Below are 25926 nucleotides of genomic sequence, written 5' to 3'. Positions count from 1 at the left end.
AACATTACCATACTTGCAAACACACTAACACATACAGCTAACATTTTCTAAAGATACCATTTTTTTAAATGGTTATTAATCATTTTAAGTAGTCATACAGAATGGAAAAATGAATTCTTCATTTTTTTAGATTTTAGTTTATGTGCATAAAGGAAAGAATCTTTTTACGAGTAGTTCTTTTTTTTGTCTGCCTTTAGAGAACCTTTAGAAAATACAACATTTCACTACAAAAGTTAACCTTGATTGTAAATAAATGAATGAAGGAAGCAAACAAAAAATGAACTAAATTACTTAAAACTGCAAAAAGGAAACTATAGATGCTCATAATTTATGGTGTATTTATTGAATTTATGGGAAATTGGATGAAAAAATAATATAAAAAAGGTAGACGATGAAAAGCTGTAAGCTAATTATAGACAAATTTTATTCTGTTTTTTTTCTTTCTGGAAATTTAAGGTAAATTGTTCTAGAGTTTGACTTAAAGTTGCGCATATATTTTTTATGGATGTTAATAAAACTGTATAGTAATAGTACTTGAATTCGAAATAGCGTGTCTGCCTTCATTACCCCTTCATGATGAACAGCGGGGGAAATGAAAAAAAAATTTAAAATAAATTTGTAACTTTTAAACCGATAGTCCGATTATAATAAAATTTACCAGGACTATAAAGAAGATGAAGCTGTGTATAAGATTTGCATTTGGACTTTAAACACTAAGATGGGGCGGAGCCTCATGTCCCCAAGATTAAGATCGGTCCATAATTAGTCATAGCTCCCATATAGACCCGCTTCCGAAAATCCCTTTAACGTGCATAAATCGCTTAAAAATTTTGGTATACTCACAAAATTCAACATAGTAAACTTTCATATAGACACAAATCACATGGTGATCGGTTCATAATTGGTCATAGCCCCCTTATAAGGCCCACTTCCGAAAATCACTCAAAAATACAAATTATTGAAATTTTAAAAGAAAAATGTTTTTACTGTTTTACTTAGTGTAGGGTATTATATGGTTTGACCGACCATAATTTCTTACTTGTTTTTTAATTTAACTGATATGTTTTAGGATAAGATTGCGACTAAAACTAAGCTCCCAATTAGCATGTAGTATGAAATGAATTTGACTCTGATTGTATAAAAGACAAATCTGTCAAGTACGATATTAAATTTTATTTATCATGAAATCATCCAAAGATTGTTTTTATTTAATTACACAGTACAACACATGATTTTGGGACTCAATTCTGACAATTGCACGTGAAAGTATCCCCAAAAATAAGAACTTCTGCATCATTAGTTTTGTCAAGTTGGCTGCCGTATTAATTTAATGGCCATACGAATTTTTTTTCCTCAAGGTGGATTTTTATCACTTTTTCTATATTTTAGCACGGTTATATCTCGTATACCGTACGGAATATCTCTTTTGTGGCTGAAGCAAAGTTGTAGATATTGAATAGTAGAAAAAAAGTACGGAACATACCTACCCGAAAAAGATGCATCCAGTGCCTTAAAAATCGCCAAAATGCCCATTTTTTTAATTTTTTAACCAATTTTTCACCGTTTTTGCTCAATAACTGGATTACAAATCCAATTATGGACTGATCACCATGAAATTAGGTCGTGTGATTTGTATCTATATAAAAGTTATTTATCATGAATTTTGTATGTATACCATAATTTTTTACAGATTTATGCACTTTAAAGTGATTTTCGGAAGCGTGTTTTATATGTGAGCTATGACTAATTATGGACCGATCATAAACAAATTCGGTACATATAATTTGTTCGGCCCAAGGACGAAAACTGTTGAAATTGGCTGAAATCGGTTCATTATTTCACCTAGCCCCCATACAAATGTCCTCCCGAAATTGGACTTTATCGGTCATAAATGTTTAATTTATATATGTATATACACAAATTTCGCTCCAAATAAGTTTTATATATACAAAATTCATGTCAAAAAATTTTATTATGATCGGTCCATAATTATTCATAGCTCCCATATAAGACCAGCTTCCGAAAATCACTTTAAAGTGAATAAATCTGTTAAAAATTATGGTATACATACAAAATTCATGATAAATAACTTTTATATAGACACATATCACACGACCTAATTTCATGGTGATCAGTCCATAATTGGATTTGAGCAAAAAAGGTGAAAAATTGGTAAAAAAATTTAAAAAATGGGCATTTTTGCGATTTTTAAGGCACATATCACACGACCTAATTTCATGGTGATCAGTCCATAATTGGATTTGAGCAAAAAAGGTGAAAAATTGGTAAAAAAATTTAAAAAATGGGCATTTTTGCGATTTTTAAGGCAGTGGATGCACCTTTTTCGGGTAGATATGTTCCGTACTTTTTTTCTACTATTCAATATCTACAACTTTGCTTCAGCCACAAAAGAGATATTCCGTACGGTATACGAGATATAATCGTGCTAAAATATAGAAAAAGTGATAAAAATCCACCTTGAGGAAAAAAAATTCGTATGGCCATTAAATTAATACGGCAGCCAACTTGACAAAACTAATGATGCAGAAGTTCTTATTTTTGGAGATACTTTCACGTGCAATTGTCCGAATTGAGTCCCAAAGCAATGAACTGAAAAATGCTGTACTGTGTTATGAAATATTTGGGTTAGTGTAAGAAATTAAAAGAAAATATAACGCCTCTCACGATTCGCAAATTTTCGCATATTTCTACATGTACCTCAAAATTACTTCCGTTTTATGTCACGTACGATATAACCTTATTTCACTCGATATTTTGGACAACAATATATCGAAAGAACTTAGTATTTTTTTTAAAATATTGTACCATTTGAATGGAACTTTAAGACCAAATTATTTTTCAGATACTCTTATATTTGTCAAATCTTTTATACTCTATAAGCGTACAAATGTCACGTACGATGACATGGAATTTACAAAAAAAAACATTAGGTGGCATGTCATAGCGTCCATTGACATAATGTCCATGGACATAAGGACACTCCAAAAGTGTCATAGCGTCCATGGACATTATGTCATTTCGCGTAGTGTCATAATGTCCATTTATAATTTGTCGTAACGTCCATGGACATAATGACACTTTTAGAATGACATAATGTCTATGATATTTAAAAAGTAATTTAAGTATGTATTTATATTTTAATTTAACTTCTATCGAATTTAACGTTGTAAATTTAAAGTAGTAATAAGGCAATAGCTACGATTTTTAGTTATTATCCGAATTTTATGGAGTCCAGAAGTCATAAATTTAAAGTTTAAAAAAGTTAAGTTTTATTGAAAAAAATAAAAAAAATTCCACTTCAAAAAAAATGTTTTTTTTTTTAAATTTTTTAACAAGAAAGGTTTTATTATGGGCGCCGTGAAATAAGGCCTTAGGCAATAAGGCCATATGAAAATAAAGCCATATTAGTGTAAAATAGCTTGTATAATTACATATATATTTATAAATATAATTATTTGCAAGAAAGGCTTCATTTAGCGAAGCCGCCTGCCGCGTTCCATGGAGGAGAAAGCCCCTAAGAGCTGCCGCAGGCCGCCAATAAGAACAACCCTTTTCTGTGAAACCGAATAGTTTCGCTATGCTACTGAGTGCAAAAAAATTGTCTTCACAAATAAAGTTTTCGTGTGTGGAGGCCTACGGCCGTTCTTAGGGGCTTTCTCCTCCATAGAACGCAGCAGGCGGCTTCGCTAAATGAAGCTTTTCTTGCAAATTATAATAAATACAGAAAAAGTGATTTCACCAAAGCCGGTGTTCGATTCTCCCCAGAGTTTAAAGTGTCATAATATCCATACGCAAAGTGACTTAGTGTCCATGGACATTATGACAATACTAAAAGTGACATAATGTCCATGGACTTAATGTCACATTTGGAGTGTCATTATGTCCATGGACATTATGTCAATGGACACTGTGACATGCCACCAAACATTATATTAAACACTATATTTTATCTCTTATATTTACAAAGTCTCGATTTATCCAAATATCTCCCGATTTATTCTTCAAATACATATGTATATACTTTTTAATGAACAAAAATTTTGTTAGTATTTACATTAAAAAAGTTTTTTCGCGATTTTTTTTTCGAAAAAAGTAATGTTTAGTTATACAGAAAATAAAAACAAAATGGTCTGCTATTACAGTATGTATCCCATATTTTTGCAAAAAGTTTTCCATATTTTTTTTGTTTAATTCTTAAAAGTTTTTGAAAAGAAGACAAGCCATGCCAATACGCTGCACAGTGGTATGAGAATAAAAAATGGAAATAAATATGTAGCTTCTAAACCCTTACGCCGATTTGAATGAAATTTCACATGCGCAAAGAGGAAGTGTAGTCGAGTTTAAGTTTTAAATTTGGACCTCATGAGCCCACCAGGAGCGGGACCAGGTGTTCCCAAAGTAGGACACCTCGGGTATGTTCAATTTTTAAAATGATCCTATTTCTTCCTTTGTGTTCCGATTTAAAAAAAATTACACATATAGAAAATTACACAAATAAACATTTTATTTCAATTTGAAAAATTTGTATCTATGGAAAATTCAATAAAAAGCATTTTTTGTCATATTTTTCAAAAAAGTATTCCATGAATTTTTTAATTGTCAAAAGTTATATACATTTTTAAAAATGTTATTAGGCAACATGCTTTTTTATGAATTTCTATGTTAGGTAAATTCTCAGCGAGTTGTTTAGTTTTCCCTAACTTATTTGACACGTAAAAAACATAAGGTAGACATGTTATATATCAATGGATAGAGGATTTTGTCTACTTTTCAAAAATGTATATAACTTTTGACAATTAAAAAATTCATGGAATACTTTTTTGAAAAATATGACAAAAAAAGCTTTTTATTGAATTTTGCATAGATAAAAATTTTTCAAATTGAAATAAAATTTTTATTTTTGAATATTTTGTAATGAAATTTCACAGTTATGTAGATTTTTCTATTGAAAATGGAAAAATAAAAACAAATTTTGAAATTTGTTATCAAGTATCTCGCAATTCCCAAAAAAATCTTGAAAATCCCAAAAATGGTATTTTTTCGTTTTTTGGCTATAATATTCAAACTTTTATATTTCTTTTTTATTGAATTTTTAACCGAATACGTATTAGGTTCGGTTTTGTCCATTACAAAAACCGGTTTCGTTTGGACTCTAATATAGAACAACAACGTATTTAAAACTTTTAACTAAAACTCTGCACTATTTAAACACAGATTGTAGTAACTGTGTTGTAATTTCAAAAATACATTTCTAGTGTTGAGGATAGAAAAAGTTATAATTTCAAAAATACATTTCTAGTTTCAACCAAAAACTTCAATTTAAACTAGGAAAAACTTCAACACTGGCAGTTTATGCATTCTTATTTACAATTGTAAACCATTAACAAAAATTATACTACACTCCTTTTATAAATAAGGGGAGTTGTAAACGAAACGAAGAAACAAAAAAATCATTAAGCTCGAGGGAACTAATTAGAGATTAACGTCAAAAATTACTCATACATTTGTTGGTTGTTTAGTTGTTATTGTTGTTGCTGTTTAATTATTACTTCAATGTCTTTTTGTTTTTGTTTTGTAGCTGTTAATTGTTGTTGTTTAGTGGTTTCATTAAAATTGTTGGTATTTTTTGTTTGTTTCATTTTAAAAAGTTTTTATTTTTGTTATTGGGTCTTGTCTCTTTTTGAGTGGGTTTATGTGCGTGTGTGTGTGTGTGGTAGAGCTTATTTAAATTGTACTTTTTAAATACTTTGAAATTATTGTGGTCGTTGTTGTTGCTGTTGGTATGCATTGTTATTGTTCTTGGGTTTCCCTTGACTATTGCGTAATTATTTTCATCTTTGTGTTGATTTTATTGTTTCACTTCTCTTCTTTAGAAATGGCTGTCAATGGTTTTTTGTTGGCTTTGTTCTCTCTAGTAGGCATTTTATTTTATTTTTGATATTTTAAGTGTTGCCATCAGCAAAAGTTTTAGTTGTTTTTGCGATCGCTTTAATTCATTTGATGTTTTTTTTGTAATAGAGCACAGGATTTTCTTTAATTTTTCGCCCAGTTTAACTGAACTTTTAACTGAAATTTAATTGCCAATAAATGTTTAAGTATTAAATTTGTCTTTTACAATCCATAAAACTTCATTTCCTTTGTCCACATACAGACAGTTACCCAGGACAGCAACAGCCATCAGGCTGCTCATCAAGTTTGTGGTGAAAGCAAACGTTTCACTGTCTATCAGCCATTTGTTTTCCCTTTAAATCGTGGAAACTTGTTAAATGTTTATTTGTTTGATGACGCTAATGTTGCTGGCGGCAGCTGGGTGTCTTTCATGATATCTTGCTGAAAAATAAAAGTGAAATGCTGCCTGCTTTTTGAGCTTACATCCATACATATATAATTTATTTTTCATTGCTATTTTCCCAGCATTTTTTTGGTAATTTTTCATCTTTCTTTTGTAGTTAAAGTACCTCTTGTTGTATTTAAGTGGAATGTTTTTTTTTATTTTGTCCTTCCAATGTTTATGTTTATTTAATGCTTTTGACATCAATTGTTGTAGCTGCACTTCTTTATTTTTTTTATTTATGTATTTATAATTTTTTGTTGATTGCGTTTTTCTTAATTTTCTGTTTATTTTCTTTATTATTAACCTCTTGACATTTAAAAAGTAAATTTGCATTAGCTGAAGCGGTAAATGGGGTCATTTTGTCAAGTTGAAAGCTTTCAAAGAAGCAATGGTAAAATCAACAATTAAAAATGTAAAAATATTGTAATTTTGCATTGCATTCTATCGTAAAAATAAAAAAAAAACTAAAACTAATATACATATATGTACCTATGTATGGTGATAATGCAAAATAATGTAAAATAAACATTATTAATAAAAAAGCTTTATTGTAACATACACTTAAAAAAAAATAAAAAAGTAAAAAAATGCTTTTTTTTGGAAAATAATATTTTCACAAAAATTTTTTTATTTAAATTTGTTTGTAAAGAATATGAGTTGTAAAAAAGCTTTTTTTAGAAATCAATTTGAAAAATCGATTTCGGAAAAAAATAATTTATTTTAAAAAAATTATAAAATAAACCTTAAAAATTGCTGAGAGCTAGAACCCTTTCACACTAGGCAATTTAGTTGCGCAAGTCTCTTGTGTTTGTAGATGCCCGAGGTAATGTCGGGTTAAGGAGAAGAAAAATTAACATGCTGTTTTGTTGTTGGGCAAGAGACTTGCGCAACTAAATTGCCTAGTGTGAAAGGGGTCCTAAAACACATGTTTTATAAAAATTCCTTAAGTTTGTCAAGTCAAATCCAATACAAAGTGAATGAAAATATTTTTCAATAAATTTTCTCATAGTAAACAAATTTCTAGCTTTTTGCTAGAAATTGTTGGGTTTGGTGGTTGTTGTTTTCTTTCAACGGGGTTGAAAAAATATTATCTATTATCGGGCTTTGAAGCCATTTGTTTTTTATATAAAATAAAATATTTCATTGTTTTATATTATCATCCTATGTTTCGTTGGTGTTTTTCCAACATCTTCAGGAATTGTTAATTATACCCTTCACCTTCGTGAGAAGGGTATATATAAGTTTTTCATTCCGTTTGTAATTTCCACAATATAATTTTCCGACCCTATAAAGTATATATATTCTGGATCCTTATATATAGCGGTGTCGATTACGCCACGCCCGTCTGTCTGTCTGTTGTTTGAAATCAACTTTCCGAAGCACCCAAATAACTTACATACACGATTCATACATCAATATCTCCCGAATTCTTCCGGCTCGGTTGTTATTTAAAATCAAGAAAATCGGTACACAAATGGCTGAGATATAAGGAAAAAAACAGGACAACCTCGATTTTTGACCCAGTTTTGACCTATATCTGGATTACTATGTCATTAATATAGAAAATATGGATATCTAATGGTAGATATTTCAAAGACCTTTGCAACGACGTATATAAGACATAGTAAGTAGGGCCTAAAATGGGTCAAATTCGGAAAAAAATATTTGTTAACCCGAATTTTTTTTTTCACCAAAGTTTTTTACTAAATATTAAAAAAAAATTAAAAAACAAAAATATTTAAATTTAAAAAAAAATAAAATTTATTTTTTAAAAAAACAATTCGAAATTTTTTTTTTTTTTTTTTCAAAAAATTAAAAAAACAACTTTGGAAAAAAATTAATTTTGTTTACCTAAAAATATTTAAAAGTTTTATTTTGAAGTATAATTTGGCGAAGGGTATATAAGATTCGGCACAGCCGAATATAGCTCTCGTACTTGTTTTTATTGTATCTATGCTAATATTACATTGTTGAGCAAGTCAATTTGTGGACAACACGAAACACACAAATTTTATAGTCGAACATTTAAAATTAAAATATTACAGTTAATGTTGCTTAATGTCTAGATCACAATTGTAATTAATAACTTCATTCTTTATTAAATTTGTTTTTGTTTTACTTTTAATAGTTTGCAAAATTAATTGTCTTTGTAAAAGAATTGAATTCTAGAAAAATTTATTCATTCAATAAACAGCTAGTTTGCAATGGATTTGAGTTAAAGACAATTAAAATGATTCGATAAGAAATTAATTCTATAAAGAATTAGGAATGAATACAATACGTTTGAAGTACATAATTCGTATGGAATTCATGAGAAAAATATAATATAATTGCAATTAAAACAAGAAAGAACGTTATATTCGGCTTTGCCGAATCATGTATACCTACTAGGGTATTCAATCGATTAACCGTTAATCGGTTAACCGATTAATTTTGTACGGTTAACTGTTCGAATAATTTGAAATTGCCGATTTTCAAATAACAAATAAACCGATTAATTTGTGTCGATTAACCGATTAACCGAAATTCCTTTTTTTTTGCACTTTAAACATTTTTTTGTATTTATTTTGCCGTTTCAATTTAAATTAAAATTAGATTTTTTTTGAACATCCAATATACATGATTAGTGAGTATGTATAATAACTGACATATTTAATGTACATGTATTTGAAACTTTGTATTAACATGTATAGACGAAACTTTTTTTAAATTAGTCTTTTATCATAACTAAACGAAACTATTAAATTATTTTAATAGTATTAAATTAATCAAAATCTAAAACAATCCAAAAAGGAATATTATTAATCATGCTTTTGATTTCTTCAACATACATATACAATCAGCGAGAGTTTTTTCCATGAAAAGTTTTATTAAATCTAAAGAAAAAAATCGTTTAAATTATATTCTTTTTATAAAAGATTATTTCAGAAGATCTCACTAAGACCCTAAAAAACTCACACATCGCTCATTTGCTGCAACAACGTCATAATTAAAAAAAAATTCGTTTCGAGAAAAACCTTTTTGAATATTTTATGACATTTTACTATTTCTTAAATAAATTTCCAACAAATCATGCGATTTCAGAAATATAAATAGTAGATGTTAATATCTTTCTAAGGAGTGAGATCGAAAAATTCTTAACACACGTTTTTCATTACATTTTTTAACCCAAGTATTATTTGAATTTTTTTTTGATCAAGTTACCTTTGAAAAACATGTCAGTTATTATGTGTAATGTCAATTATATTAATTTTTTTGTTAATCTGATTAAAATGAGTGACCAGAAAAAAGTGCGTACTGAAATTATTAAATATTTTCAACAAAACCCAACTTGGTCTTACAAAAAGTTGGCCAAGCATACAAAGGTCTGCCGTCAAACTGTTTCCAATGTTATTAAACAGTACCGGGAGAACTTGTCAGTTGATAGAAAACCTGGTTCAGGTAGAAGGAATGGTCCACATGATGTTTCTAAAGCCAAAAAAATAGAACGCATTTTCAAAAGAGCTCCCAACACATCCGGTAGGAAAGCAGCCCGGTTAGCTCAGTGCTCGGACTATTTGGTACGAAAAGTTAAAGCTAATGCAGGTTTAAAAACATACAAGGCTCAAAAAGTTCCTGACAGGAACGCTACTAAAAATTTAGAGGCCAAAAACAGAGCACGGAAATTGAAGTCAAGTTTTATAAAAAAATATTCTTGCTGCATAATGGATGACGAAACGTATGTTCTGGCAGATTTTTCGCAACTTCCAGGTCAAAAATTTTATGTTGCTGATGCTCGAGGGAATGTTGAAGAAAAGTTTAGGACCCAAAAGCAGACAAAATTTCCCAGAAAGTTCTTGGTATGGCAAGCAATATGCAGTTGCGGCAAAAGAAGCCACTCATTTGTTACAACGGGCTCTATAAATACCGAAATTTACATCAAGGAATGTTTACAAAAAAGGCTGCTTCCATTCATAAGACTTCATAATGTGTCCACTTATTTTTGGCCTGACTTGGCATCCTGTCACTATGGCAAACAAGCCCTTGAGTGGTACAAGAACAATAATGTGGTATTTGTACCAAGAGAGGCAAATCCTCCAAACTGCCCGGAGCTAAGGCCAGTGGAGAGATATTGGGCTCTTGTTAAAAGAGAATTGAAGAGTACAAAAAAGGTGTCCAAAAGTGTGGTAGATTTTAAACGGAGATGGACTACATGTTCGAGCAAAGTGACAGAAAGCACTATAAAAACGTTAATGGAAGGGTTTCCGAAAAAGGTTCAAAATTTCATCACTAGTGATTAAAACTATAAAAATAATTTTTTTTGTAAATTGTAATAATAATTTCAATCAAATAAAAAAAAAATTAAAGCTGTAAGTTTAGTGGTTTCTTTTTTATAAACATATATGTATGTTAAGAATTTTTCGATCTCACTCCTTAATCTGTATTTAACCCAAATTTTTACTTATCAAATATACGAGAAAACATGAATTTTAATTTTGATGTTTACAACTAAAAAAAACACTCATACAAAAAATTAAAAATTAAATTAAGAACAGCGCGTATTTTGCAGTACTCAGTTCATAAAACACGGATTTTGAGTTATAACGTTGTTGCAGCAAATAGGCGATATGTTTACAAAAATGATCTCAAATACCTTATTTGCTGTTTTTAATGTTTTTGTACACAAAATTCGTTGTTGTATTTTCAATTTAAAATGAAAATAGAAATTATTCGGTTAATCGAATAATTTTAAATTAACCGATTATTAACCGAATAAATCTAGACCCTTATTAATTATTTGCTCGATTAACCGATTAAACCAGAAACCCGATTAATTGAATACCCTAATACCTACCATCAATATGTAGTTATAGCCTTCTATGGGGACTTGATTCAGTTATGGTCCGAACTGTACAGAATTTGATAGAGTGATTAATTTCATAAAACTCTAAATTGCTTAAGTCAAAATTTATGTTAATATCATTATATAAATAATTTGTTGACAATTAAATATTTTTCTGATATAGGGCCAACTATGGACCTATTATCACAAACGTTGGTAGAAAGATTTATTTTCATATAAAACATGTTTATGTCCAATTGCATCACGATATTAATTATTTTAAGGCAATTATGAATGTTCAAGTCATTTTCTGAGGATCACCTTGACCCCATATTATGGATTAATGTTGTTCGAATTTCGCATCGTGTTTTCGACAGATGGATGGACATAGCTAGATCGTCTTAGAATCCTTGGAGCACCCAGGATATATCTACTAATGTGGGTCTGCGATTGTTTTCCATTGTTTTGCCAATGCTAAAAAGTATCTCATTAAATAAATGCGTTTTTGTTAAACTTTTAATGCTAAAATTTTCTGTATATTAATAGAGAAACTAGTTTAAATTTATAATAAGTAAAAATATATTTTTGAAAACTGAAATTACGGAATAAAGTTTTCTATATTCATTATATGATGGGAGAACATTAGTACCCCAATTACCTAAATAAGACAGTCAAGTTTGGAGGGCAAGGTATGGGTTCAATTCAAACTTAGAAAAGATAATATGACTGCAATCGGATACAGATCAGTTTAAAACAAAGTTATGTATCCATAAGCTGAGGAAAATATGGTGCTAGCTTTGAGATTCCAACACGACAATGACCCCAAATACACCTCTAGGTCTTTGAACGAGTGTTTACAATACAAAGTGGCTTGTCCAATCGCTTGATATCAATCGTATAGAAATGCTATGGGAAGAAATAGATTGCAAAATACGACTCAAAATTATATCATGAAGGAAACTTTATCAAATGCGGGAATGACAAAATATTTTAAAGGAGACGATTGACCCTTTAATTGGTTCAATGCATCGTACTGAGACATTAAAAGGCTCAGAAAATTTTTGTAAAAATGAAACATAAGTTTTAGTTGCTTTGTCAATATCAAAATCATGAATTCGAATTTTTTTTGTTATGTAATTAAATAAATGTAAACATATATTAATAAAATACTGAAAATATACATATTTCTAATTTTTGTTTGGATTTTTACCAATTACACTAATACCCCGGTTTGCGTCGCTTCGTTTTGCGTCCGTTTCGAAGTTCCGTCTTTTTAAAATTTCTGTGATTACGAAGTTGCGTCGTTTTTGTTTCAGTTTGCGTCGCAGGTTTCGAAGTTGCGTCGTTAGTGCTTCGATTTTTGTCGTTAATACGAAAATATTTATAAAGAAGTGGCCACTTAAAATCCGTACGCACTGTAGTAATCATAAAACGCCCCCTGTTATCAAAATGGAATAAGATTTACATATGTTTTTAACAACAAATCTACCGTTATTCCACAACGTATTGCAAGTCATTATGTTTAGTTTTAAAAAGTGTAGACACAATTGAAAAAGAAGCTAGAGAAAAAATTGTGCACAAATATCTAGAAAATCCGACTTTGTCGGGTTACAAGATAGCCAAAATCTGATTTTCGGCAGATATCAGATCAAAAATTTTACGTCTGGGTAGCTCGAGGTTGTGTGGCCTTTAAATATGAATACGTAAAATTTAACAAAAATATTAATTTTGCAGGCAATCCGCAGCTGCGGTTTGAAGAGTCAAGCTTTTCAGACATGTTTTTAAAGAATTTTCAGAATAATATATAAAAAAAGAGAGTTTGGAAAATCGATTGCTGTCATTTATAAGACATCACAGATCTGATACAAAGTTTTAGCCAAGTTGTCATTACTCAATGACAAGTTGTCATTACTCAAATACAACTATGAAGTGGTATAATGAGAATAATATTGATGTTATACCAAAATACATCAATTAAACAAATTGCCCAAATCTTTATCCAATCGAGATATATTGGGCAATTGTTAAACGTAAATTGAAAAAGAGTGCAGGTACAGTAAATAACCAGATTTTGATGAGAAAAAAGTGGAATAAATATGCTGGAATAACGGTAGAAGTGGGAAGAAAAGTTATGCAGCTATTAATGGGAGGCATAACAAGAAAAGTCAGAAAATTTATTTGAAATAAAGACACATAAACCTACAGTTATATTTTTTTAAAGCGTAATAAAATACCTTTAATTTAATGTATAAAATGTTAACATACGTTGCTTCATTTAAAAGTTATGGTCTCTTTAATCCGTCCCGATTTTAAGTGGCCACTTCTTTACAAAGCTAAAACAGAAAAAAGGGGATTTACCGTTTAAGTCTAGTGCAAATTCAAAGTTGTGTCTGTAACGCCCAAAAATATTAGTCTAACACCCACCTTAAAGTATACCGATCAACTTAGAATCACTTTCTGAGTCGATTAAACGATGTCTGTCCGTCCGTCTGGTCGGCTGGCTGGCTGGCTGTCCATGTAAACCTTGTGCGCAGTGTACAGGTCGCAATTTTGAAGACATTTCGATGAAATTTGGTACATATTAGTTTTTCGGCTCAAGGACCAAGCCTATTGAAACTGGCTGAAATCGGTCCATTATTTCACCTAGCCCCCATACAAATGTCCTTCCGAAATTGGACTTTATCGGTCATAAATGTTTAATTTATATATGTATCTCCACAAATTCCGCTCCAAATAAGTTTTATATACACAAAATTCATGTCACCAAATTTTGTTACGATCGGTCCATAATTAGTCATAGCTCCCATATAGACCCTCTTCCGAAAATCACTTTAACGTGCATAAATCGCTTTAAAATGTTGGTATGCACACAAAATTCAACATAGTTAACTTTAATATAGACATAAATCACACGACCTAATTCCATGATGATCGGTCCATAATTGGTCATAGAACCCATATAAAGCCCACTTCCGAAAATCACTCAAAAATATAAATTATTGAAATTTTAAAAGAAAAATGTTTTTGCTCTTTTACTTAGTGTAGGGTATTATATGGTCGGGCTTGTCCAACCATACTTCCTTACTTGTTTTGTTATGTTTTTTTTTTGCATTATTCCCATGAATTGTTATATTTTTACAATAATAAAAACAATTTTTTTAAAAAAAAATATTTTTTATTAAAAAATCAATTTGTTCAGCTAAAATTATGAATCTCGGAACCAATTAAGTGAAAATCAATACAAATGTATGGAAAATCGTACTTCGTTTTGCGTCGCGTTTCTCCAGGCCCAATTAGCGACGCAAACCGTGGTATTAGTGTAATTGAATATTTTCATTTTATTGTTTGTAGAACAATTTAGGAACGCACAACTAGAATCAGCCTTTTCTGAAATAATTTAAGGATTTATCATTATAATGCTTAAAAAATGCATATTTTAATGTCAATTTAATGACCATTATTTTACCAACACTCTGAATCAACAATCACTAATGACAAAAACAACCAATTTATTCATTACGAGTACAATTAAAAATCCTATATCCTATAGAGCAGCAAAGAAAAGTTGAATGCCACAAAAAAATAAACGAAATGTTAAGAAAGAAATATACTAAAATTAGCTAAAGAAAAATTGTACGCCAACACAACAGATGACGCCGTTTTGGGAATCAAAAGTTTTCAGCTGCTTTTATTTATTTTTTCTGCTCTTTACAATTTGCTTCACTTACTTATGGTGAAAAAAAAAATAAAACAACTTTAAGTTTAACCCTTCAATTGAGCAATTGTTTTATGTATGTTACCTAGAAAACGATGGTATATGAGGTTTTGTTAAACATCTTGCAACAAGTCCTAAATTTGTTAGATAGAAATAAATGTTAGTTTTGAAAAAAAGCATATTGTGAACTATTGGAAAATAATTAGTAAATGTAACAAACTTGGTATAGCGATAGATGCAGAGTTAAGATTGCAGATAATTATTTGCATAGAAGTAGAGTTTGAACACAAGGGGGTATTGTGTTTGCACTTTACTATATGGCTGTTAAATTCTAGTACGGTTAAGTTTGGCAGGAATTAAGTTATAGTTACACCCCCATATGCATAAACAGTTTATAAATTTATCAAAGGTTTATAAAACAAAATTTCCATACAAAATCTGTTTCATAAACCTTTGATAAATTTATAAACTGTTTATTCATATGGGGGACAGATTCTAAGTAGGGTACACAAAAAATTCGTCTCCGCCCCGCCTTTATATCCAATTCCTCGCTACACTTTCTTTTTATATAATTTTCTTAACTTTTTTGTGCTTCAAATTCCTGACAGCTTAAATAATTTTGTTTTTTCTCTACATTTGGCAGCGCAAACTTGTTACTGAAAATAGAAAGTATTATTTAACTTTAATAAAGTAGAACACCCTCATTTATATCCTGTATGTAATTATATACTTTATCTTTATCTATACTAGAAGAAAAGGATGAAAAACGAAACCGAAACGAAATGAACTCGCGCCGTCTAAACACGCACATTTGCCAGAATGTGTGGCTGTAATTTGACTCTAAAACAACAAAAATAAAAGAAATTTTTTCAAATTAAGTTAAATAATTATTTCACTCTTTCGCTTGCTTGTTTGTGCGATTTTTAATGAAAAATAACAAATTCTACTAATTTGTGAAAAAGAGTTAATAAATCATTTGGTGATGGGCTGCTGCCGTAGTTTTCTTGTTCTAAATTGGGTTAAATTTACAACTTCTTATTAAACGTTTAATTTATGCTAAAGATTCACTGTTGTGGTCTTTAATTTGCTTTACTTTGTTTGAACTCGTGTTATTTTTACTTACCTTTTGGCAAAATCATCAAATTTAAAAGTTTTCTCGACCATGCCATCATCTGTTAAGGGGGAACGCACATAACAACAGCAAACAGAAAAGAAAATAATAGTTGGAAGTGGTATGAGTAAATGAAAAAATTAAAAAAAAAGAAAAAACTGTTTTTGTTTTGTATGCGTGTGTTTTTTCTTACCTGCATCTTCATTTTCCTCATCGTCATCATCACTGCGTCCGGAATTTTCACCTTCATTTTGATCATTTTCACTGGGGTCAACTGCAAAACGAAACCAAAAAAGAAGAGAAAACAATGAAAATGGTTTTAAAATCGTTATCAATTAAGAAACTAGTTTCTGAGATTTTTGTTAGAACCTTGTAAATGGAAAAGCCAATCAAAAAGTTATGGTAACAAAAACAAAGTCTGAAAAAAAAACAATAATAGAAAACAAAATCTTGTCAATTGAAGGGAGTTTAAAGTTAAACTTTGTTGAAAAGAATTTTACAGTAATTTTAAATCCCACCAAATGAAGAAATTAAACATTTGTTTTTAGAGAATTTTACTAAAAACACAATTTTGTATAATAACTGAAATAAACTGAGAAAAATTCACACCAATTTTTCCAGATAAAAATAAATAAATATCGATTAAAAAATATACGGTCGTTCTAAACTTATATTCATGATAATTATCCTTCATATTACATTCTATGCAGGAGACTGTATTCAATATTTTAAAATTGGGATTCATCCAATAGCAGGGAAATTGGGTACTATACGAATTGAAGCCGAGAGACCTTGCACGACGATTCTGCATGCTCGAAATGATGCTTGAGCACGCTATAAAAGAAAATAATTTTTGCACCGAATCATTACTTGCGATGAAAAATTAATCCATTAAAATAACCCGAAGCGTAAGATATCATGTGTGAAGCCCTGCCGAATCAACACCAAAGCCAAATATCCATGGTAAAAGCTAACAATGTTAATAGCTAACAATGGCCAATACTTTGAATAAATTGATATTGTTATACACCGAATATCTATCACGGAGATTTATTACAATATTTTTACGATGTTTTTATGTCCCGTATTTTATTAAAAAACGAGTAAGAAAGTATGGTCGGTCAAGCCCGACCATGTAATACCCTACACTAAGTAAACGAGCAAAAACATTTTTCTTTTAAAATTTCAATAATTTATATTTTTGAGTGATTTTCGGAAGTGGGCCTTATATGGGGGCTATGACCAATTATGGACCGATCACCATGAAATTAGGTCGTGTGATTTATGTCTATCTGAAAGTTAACTATGTTGAATTTTGTGTGTATACCAACATTTTTAAGCGATTTATTCACGTTAAAGTGATTTTCGGAAACGGGTCAATATGGTAGCTATGACTAATTATGGACCGATCGTAACAAAATTTGGTCACATTAAGCCAGCCGACCAGCCAGCCAGCTTGACGGACATCGTTTAATCGACTCTGAAAGTGATTCTAAGTCGATCGGTATACTTTAAGGTGGGTGTTAGACCAATATTTTTGGGCGTTACAAACATCTACAAACAACATTATACCCTCCCCACTATGGTAGTGTAGGGTATAAAACATAAAGAGTTATTTAAAAATTAATTATTATTTTTAATACATATATGCAGGTATGTAAGATATGTTGAATTTTGTGAGTATACCTACATTTTTAAGCGATTTATGCACGTTAAAGTGATTTTCGGAAGCGGGTCTATATGGGAGCTTTGACTTATTATGGACCGATCGTAATAAAATTTGGTGACATGAATTTTGTATATATAAAACTTATTTGGGGCGCAATTTGTGGAGATACATTTATAAATTAAACATTTATGACCGATAAAGTCCAATTTCAGAAGGACATTTATATGGGGGCTAGGTGAAATAATGGACCGATTTCAGCCAGTTTCAATAGGCTTGGTCCTTAGGCCGAAAAAAATAATATGTACCAAATTTTATCGAAATATCTTCAAAATTGCGACCTGTACTCTGCGCACAAGGTTTACATGGACAGCCAGCCAGCCAACCAGACGGACAGACGGACATCGTTTAATCGACTCAGAAATTGATTCCAAGTCGATCGGAATACTTTAGACTTATATTTTTGGGCGTTACAAACATCTGCACAAACGCATAATACCCTCCCCACTATGGCGGTGTAGAGTATAAATAGGGAAATATTTTTTAAAATGTTTAAACAGTACATGCGTTTTGAAATTTGGTAACGTCCATCCGATTTGGATATGCCATTTATAAAGAAATTGTGTTCGTGCGATATACTAGCCAAATTAGATTGTTTGCGCACTAAGCAGACGATATACAGTGTGCATCAAAGTGAGTAAACACCAAAAATTATTTGATTTTTTTTAAGATAATGAAAATCCTAAAATCTATCCATCGATTCAAATTTAAAAGTTTCGGTTTGTTGGAGATTGAGATGAATAATAGATTCGGTTCTCAAAAAAAAAGTCGGAATTTAATGATTTTTATGATCTTAAAAAAATCAAAAAAATCACTGGTGTATACTCATTTCTGAGGCTGTGTGTATGGCCAACTCTTTACTTTACTAACCACATTTTCTATAGTCTTTAAAACTTAATTTATTGGCATATATTGCCATTTTACTAAATACTTATATTTTTGGAAGTCATCGTTTATGATTTTTTGCAAAACTTTGCCATCAGGGTGCTCTGGTTAGATAAATATATTAATTTGAACATATTGTAAAAATCAGTTTTTTTAAGAGACTTTCACGCATTCAATAAAAAAAAGCACAGAGTCTTTATTGTTCATCGAATTCAGTGTTACTTTGATAAATTAGTAAAAAATATTCGATTTCACGGTGGTTAGTAAACTAACCACTTCACTCCACAAAAAACGTTGGAATGGGGTGGTTTTTCATGTTTTGATTAATTTGTTCTTACTTTTTATAATAAACTAACCTTGATTAAAGTAAAAATGTTTTGATTTTAAACTTAAGCTTGGTACTCTGTTCAAAATTTCGTGCGAAATGCTGTCAAACTACATATAAAATATTTGGAATGAAATATATGCGAAATAATTTCGCAAAAGCAGTACTCTGTTCTTATTGTGGAAAGCATGTGAAATACATCGGGCAACCTTATTTTTCCACACGAAATAACATAGGCAGCACTTCTTTCGCACGAAATTAAAACCAACAGCTGATCATGTTTTAGCTTATACAATTTTTCGCATGAAAAAAACATAATTTTTCGCTAATATGAATAGCGTACTAGGCTTTATACACAAAAAAGCGTGTCTGAAAGAGTTAAGCTTGTTAGGAGCTTGTTTTAAAAAGTTTTCCATTAAAATCCAACATGGGTAGAACCATGTTGGATTTTAATCACATCCGATTTTATTTAAATTAAAGTCATGTATTGTACTCTTAACACGTTAACAGCCCACAACTGTGAACAGAAAGTCCACAGCCCATATGTTGGCTGTTGGTCTAAACAATTTTCAAGCACACATGTGGTCTGTGGACTCTGAAAGCGATTTATAGGAGATTTTGTTTCACGGAGTCCTATTAAAAAAAACCATTTTAGCTATTTATTTACATTTGAAAAGCGGCCGTGTGAGGCAATCCTCAGTCGCTGTCTTGGACTGTTAACGTGTTAAATGTCATATCAACCCTGTCCATATCCTATATGGTTCATATTTAATAGCCCTATAAAGATGGACATCTCTGTAATTTTTGTAATAAATTAGCGATGTTTAGGATCGAATAACATTGGAATGCTTAATGTTGTCTTATCAAATTTTTTTATCATCGTACTTAGAACATTAAGAAGAATTTCTATGTTATTTTTTTTTAATTTTGCATTAAAACTAAATGCATTTTCAAAAAATGCATTTTCATAGAAAATTTATATAGAGAAACTACCATAACTTTCACACAATAGTTAGAATTCCGTTTTGTGTAAATAATAAAAATATTCGCTTTTAAGATATCCAAGGGTAAATGACATTTTTTGGTTTTAGTAATCCTTTTGTTAGGAAGATTTTTAAAATATTTGTAAAGAGAAAGTATACCACGTTTATTAAAATCGAATGACGAGTTCCAAAGTTATTCAATCCTGAAAATTGCTAATATTTCAGAAATATGTCCGAGCCGTGCAACTTTAGTCCTATTAACCCCTTGTGGACCAAGGCTTTAAATCGTTGAAAAAGTTTTTTTTATGAAATATTGAAAATAAGGACTTCAGGAAGTTATTTACAAAATTTTAATTTTGTGAAGGACCTGCAAGGAACCGAAAGGACGTGCAAGTATCCGAAAGGGACCTGGTATCGTTGGGTCAGCATCAGCCAAAAGATAAAAAAAAATCATAGATTTTTGTTTAAATTTTATATATTTACCTAAAAATATTATTTCAAAAGTGGATCGATCCCTTTGGCTTAATTAAAGCCTGTTTTGTTATCATAACAGATATATATTTTTCGTCCATATTCCTAACATAAATCCATAAATATCTAATGGTAATTAAATTTCATATCTTACTCCACCTCGAGTCAAAAAATTTACTACAGTCACATTAAGCTGACTTTAAAATAAATTTGTAAACTGTTTTTGACAGTTGCAAAGAAAGTAAAAAAAGAGAGTCAATAAACCAATATATTTTGTATCACAAACAAAGCCTGTCATGACAATTTGGCAATAATACGTCGTTGTATTCATATCCATAGACATATAGACATTTTTATTTCGCAAAGTTAACAAAACTATACACATGCAACAAAAACAAAATTAACTGCAACATAAAGCCATAAATACCATTATCATTAGTTCTATCAACACAAAAACACAGTGGTGCATGAATAAAAGAGGGGTGACTGACTTGATATGGGTGGACATCAAAAGTATGAATTTGCCAAATACAGCTAATGTAGTCAGACATTTAGACTCGACAATTTCAAACATATAAACATACTTGTAGACATTTTTTCAACATAAATGTAAGTAGGCACGATAATGCAATAATTTTATTTATTTTTTATTTCATACACTATTTTAAGATTACGACTATTAGGTTGGTTAATATGTATGTAACAATAGATTATTCCAAAGAAAAGTCGTATAAGTTTCAGGATTAGTTATTCTCGTGGTAAAATAACCAGATAGAATTATTAGAGAGACTTGTAAATATTAATTTATATTTAATCACGTCACTCTATTAATTAATTTTGTTTGCATCGCTCTATATTTCACCATAGCCCCCATATATAGTCCACTTCCTAAACTCACTTAAATATGCATATATCTCTTACAAATATCGTTAGCAGGTTGAAATTTGACATAAATAATTGTACTATCGTATCGTACCATAAAGAAATCGCTGTACCAACTTTTATGAACATCAGTCCATAATTGGTTACAGCTCCCATATAACGACCACTTCCGATAAACACAAAAAAATATCGTTATCACTTCAAAATTCGACATTAATAGCCATCATATATACAATACAGAAATCGTCTTACAAACTATTGTGAAGATCGGTCCATAATTGGCCATAACTTGGTTCCGAAAAATACATTAACCTTCATAAATATCTTAAAAATATCGATTTCGAACCAAAATTTTACATAGATGAGTAATATGTATGCAAAAATCTTCACTGATGGACTTTGTGTATAGCGGTTCATATATGATTATAGGGGTCTATTAAGTCCACTTTCAGAAATCACTTAAATATGCATAAATATGTTAAATATATCATAATAAGTTTTAATATGAATAATCCTCATGTACGTACACAAGAATCACCACACCTAGTTTTGTGAAGCTCGGCCCATAATTGGTCATACGTTCCATATAAGGGCCATTTCCGAAAAACACACTAACCTAAATCATAGTTCTTTAAATATCGTTACGGAACTGTTAGTTTTTGTAAAGATCAGTCCATAATTTACCATATCTCCCATATACTATATATAGATATCAACGCACAAAATTGTATGACAATTGCCCTTTAATAGGTTATATCTCCCATATAAAGCACATATCCGAAAAAATAAATTATCTACCATAAATTTCGATATTGATAAAAATATTGGGCACGGCCTCTAATATTGAAAAAATTCAAAGATTCCAAAATAAAATATTAAGAATGATAACAGCAGCGCACAGTGGGGGATCTGAAAAAAAAAGTGGAAATAAATCTGTAACTTCTAAACGAATAGCCCGATTTTAATAAAATTTCCCATGGCTATAGAGGAGGTGTCGATAAGTTTAAGTTTTGAATTTGGGCTTAAACAACCAAGGGGGGGCCGAGCCACAATGCCCCAAAGTGGGGCACCTCGGGTATATCAAAAATGAAAAATGATGCCAAATTTTTGTTTGCGATCCGATTTGAAAGATTTTTATATATATGGAATGTACTAGACGAGATCTACAAACAACTTTGCTTTAGCCATATATTATCTCTTATAGTTTACGAGTTATTCGCATTTGAAAAGTAAAATTTTATTTTTTTTGCCTACCATTTTGCTAATAACGGATCCAATACTTTCTTATTAAAATCGGGCTATTCGTTTAGAAGTTACAGATTTATTTCCACTTTGTTTTTCAGATCCCCCACTGTGCAGCGCCTTGGAATGTGAGAAATATTAACATTCATAAGGACCTAGGTGTCTTCCTGGTGAAAAATGAAATAAAAAAACAAGCGGAGTCATATTTGAAAAAGTTGGAAGTTCACCCTAACCCACTTGCACGATTATTAATGAGAAGTAATGGCTACATCCGACTAAGAAGAAGGAATCCAAGACACCTGCGCTGATGATATGATCTATGAATTAAACATAATTTTTCGTCCAACTGTGGTGGGACGTAAATAAAAAATTAATATTTAGATTTAAGATTTGAACAAATTATTGATAGTTCACATTATTTTGTGAAGATACAATAAATAAAATAAAAAAAAAAAATTTTTAAATGTCTTAAAAATAAGTAGGTTATATAAAATTCGTTGCAATTTCCCAAACTCTTGTAGAAAAGAAAACGACAAAAATAAAAGAAAAACCATCTACTACCAAACACAGACAATTATGGATTTATAACTATGGCTAATGGAAAAAATAATAGATAAATGTTGAAATCAAAAATAAAAACTGTCCACCTACTAACTAAAATAAAACTTGCAGCTAAATTTGTAGCACAAACAGGACGAACAAAAATACAACAAAGAAATGCAAACGCCTAAAGGCGTACATTGGGGCGTATTTATAATAAAAAATATATATATATTGTGTTATTTCTAAACATACAATGTAAATTACAATAAAATAAATTAAAGTTTAAATAACAAATACACATTTTGTTCATTCTATCAATTTCATTTCCAAATATTGTTATAGTAATTTAAAATAAAATATCAAATTTTCATTTTAATTTGTTTAGATTTCTCCTCAAAGTATGCTATAATCTAGTCTTTTATTTTCTCTATTATTGTTATAGTGATCTCTAAAGTCTTATCAAATGTTACTATTTCAAAAAAAAAATTATGTTTTTGTGTGTGTCCGTTTTTAGAACACACACGCAAATGTTTATTGTACAATTTTTTGTTAGTTTGTATAACTTTGTTCAAGGTATCAATAAAAATTTGAATTATAATTTGACAACAATAGCAATTGAAACTGGAAATATGCTAAATCACATACAAATAACTCCTAACGCATACTCAAACCTAAATATCACAGCTAAACAAATACAAACAAAGATAACACAGAAAGTATATGTATTAATTGTATTTTTGGTTATGTTGTTGTTGTTTAAATAAATTAATTCTATTGACATTTTGTTTGTGATATGTTTATGTGTGTGTGTAAATATGACAAATTGTATGTGGATCGGTATGTGTGTTGAAAAGTTTATTAATGTTTGTCCATATGTGAGCGAGTGTATGTCTAAAATTGTATGCGGCATGATTTCGCAAAAAGTATTTTTGCTAGTTTTTCTGTTTTTTGAATGAATCTGTCCCTAGTCTTTTATTTAATGGTTTGTAGCTCTAAAAGCCTTTAACTGTTTCACAGATTATGTATTTGTTACAAAATGTTGTCGATTTTTTCTGTTCATTGTCATATCGCTTTTTGCATAACGAAATATTGTGTTGTGTAATGACAGTGAAGAGACAACCAGAGATTTAAAGGTATGAGCTTTTCCAGAACATTGGTCGGCGTAAATACGTAAATTTATTCAAATATTGTACAAATTCATATTACTCGGTATATGAATTATAATCCTCCCATTAAAGATTTTATAGTTGCTCCCGTTAGCTTTTTGGACGAGGCGGTCCACTTACGCTCAAAATCGGACATGTCCTGGGATACCTATCATGTGTTCTTTAATTAATTTTTTACAAGAGCCCAATACCTTTTCACAGGCCGATGTTCTGGACAGTTAGGTGGATTTGCCTCCAGTGGTACATACTTGACATTATTGTTTGAATACATACCACTCAAGACCCTTCAAGTTGTATGATGGCAAATCGGGCCAAAAATCTTGGGCCGAATTACAGCATTCGATATCGAGTAAATTCGATAGTAATTTTCTGATTTGAGATTACGGCATTCGATATCGAGCATGAAATTTAGTACATTTTGTTATAATTTCGATATCGAAATCATTTTTCGATACGATAGTTCATTCGACCACGAGTGCGGTGATTCGGTCCCTGTGCTGTTTTAATAATGGTAAAAACTCCGTAATATATATTTCTGTGTTTATCATGGCTGATGTCACAAATGATTGGCTTCTTTTGCCACAACTGCAAATGGCTTGCCACACAAAAAACTTCTTGGAGAATTTTGTTTGTTTTTTTGTCCATTACCTTGTCCATCAGCCACATAAAATTTTTTTAACCGGAAGTTGTTAAAAGTCTGTCAGTTTCATCACACATCACACAAAATGATGTATTTTTATTTATAAAATTTGACCTTAATTTCATTTGCTTTTATGTTCAATACCGCATGATATAAACAGAGCGCACAAAATAATCAGAGCATTTACTTTACAACCCATTTTTCTGATAGATGTTTTCCATGCTCTTCGAAAGAGTTGTTCGACTTCTTTTGCCTTACCAATATCTTTTAGACCTTTTTTTCTTCCTGGTCCAAGTTTTCTTTCAATGTTTAAGTCTTCCTTATACTGTTTAATGGCATTTGAAACAGTGCACAGTGGTTCCGCCCATAGGACAAAAATAAATAAAACGATCACAAAATATTTAGACAAAATGCAAAAAAATTTTCTCTTAAATATCTAATCCTTTTAATGGCAAACCGGTTTTTACTGGAAATCTAACGGGACTTTTTAAAAATAAACTTGAAAGCATGAGCAAATATTCATTTGCAAAGCGCAGCTGAACGCTGGAAGAATAATTCAAAGCAAAAGTGCATTTCAAAACGGTCTTGCAATTGCTGTAGTCTACAAAATTAAATTATTTTCAATGGATTTTGAAGTTGAAGGTATTTATTTTATCTTTAGAAAATAATAAAAACTAACTTGTGTTGTAATTCTTGTGAAATTAATGTTTTAGTTAACCTATATGTTTGTTACTTTTTTGTAAAACTTCATTATGTTTACTTAAAGTTTTAGTTATGTTCCCCCAAGATTCCCCCATAGGTTCCTTTTTCATTGTATTAATCTGATTCTTAAGATAATAAAAGTGCTGAAGTTAGTTGCGGAAATTTGCGGATGGGCGTGTAATCTGTAATATACTAACCCGCCCCACAGAGGGATGGCTTCATACATTTTTTTGCAAAAATTATAAGGAGTGGTTGCAGAGCGCTGAAATTTGGCACAGATAATTATATGGACCAAACTAAGAAACAAATAAAATTTTATCAAAATCGACCACGCCCAACGCCCACTGCCCATACAATC

The 25926-nt window shown here is 30.3% G+C and overlaps 1 protein-coding gene across 1 annotated transcript in view; it reads right to left on the bottom strand.

The window, feature by feature from the left end:
- Positions 1 to 25926, bottom strand: part of timeout (timeless circadian regulator timeout) — a 549675-nt gene that overhangs the window by 14862 nt on the left and 508887 nt on the right. The window contains exons 12-13 of the mRNA XM_065502580.1: positions 16197 to 16277; positions 16016 to 16064 (exon numbers count right to left, since the gene is read on the bottom strand). Of these exons, the coding sequence (XP_065358652.1) occupies positions 16016 to 16064; positions 16197 to 16277 (130 nt within the window). The remainder of the gene's footprint in view (positions 1 to 16015; positions 16065 to 16196; positions 16278 to 25926) is intronic.

This window comes from Calliphora vicina, chromosome 1 (genome assembly GCF_958450345.1).
Source record: "Calliphora vicina chromosome 1, idCalVici1.1, whole genome shotgun sequence".
NCBI classification, from domain to species: domain Eukaryota; kingdom Metazoa; phylum Arthropoda; class Insecta; order Diptera; family Calliphoridae; genus Calliphora; species Calliphora vicina.
Note: the sequence above shows the minus strand (reverse complement) of the source record. Positions and strands in the feature narration are given on the sequence as shown.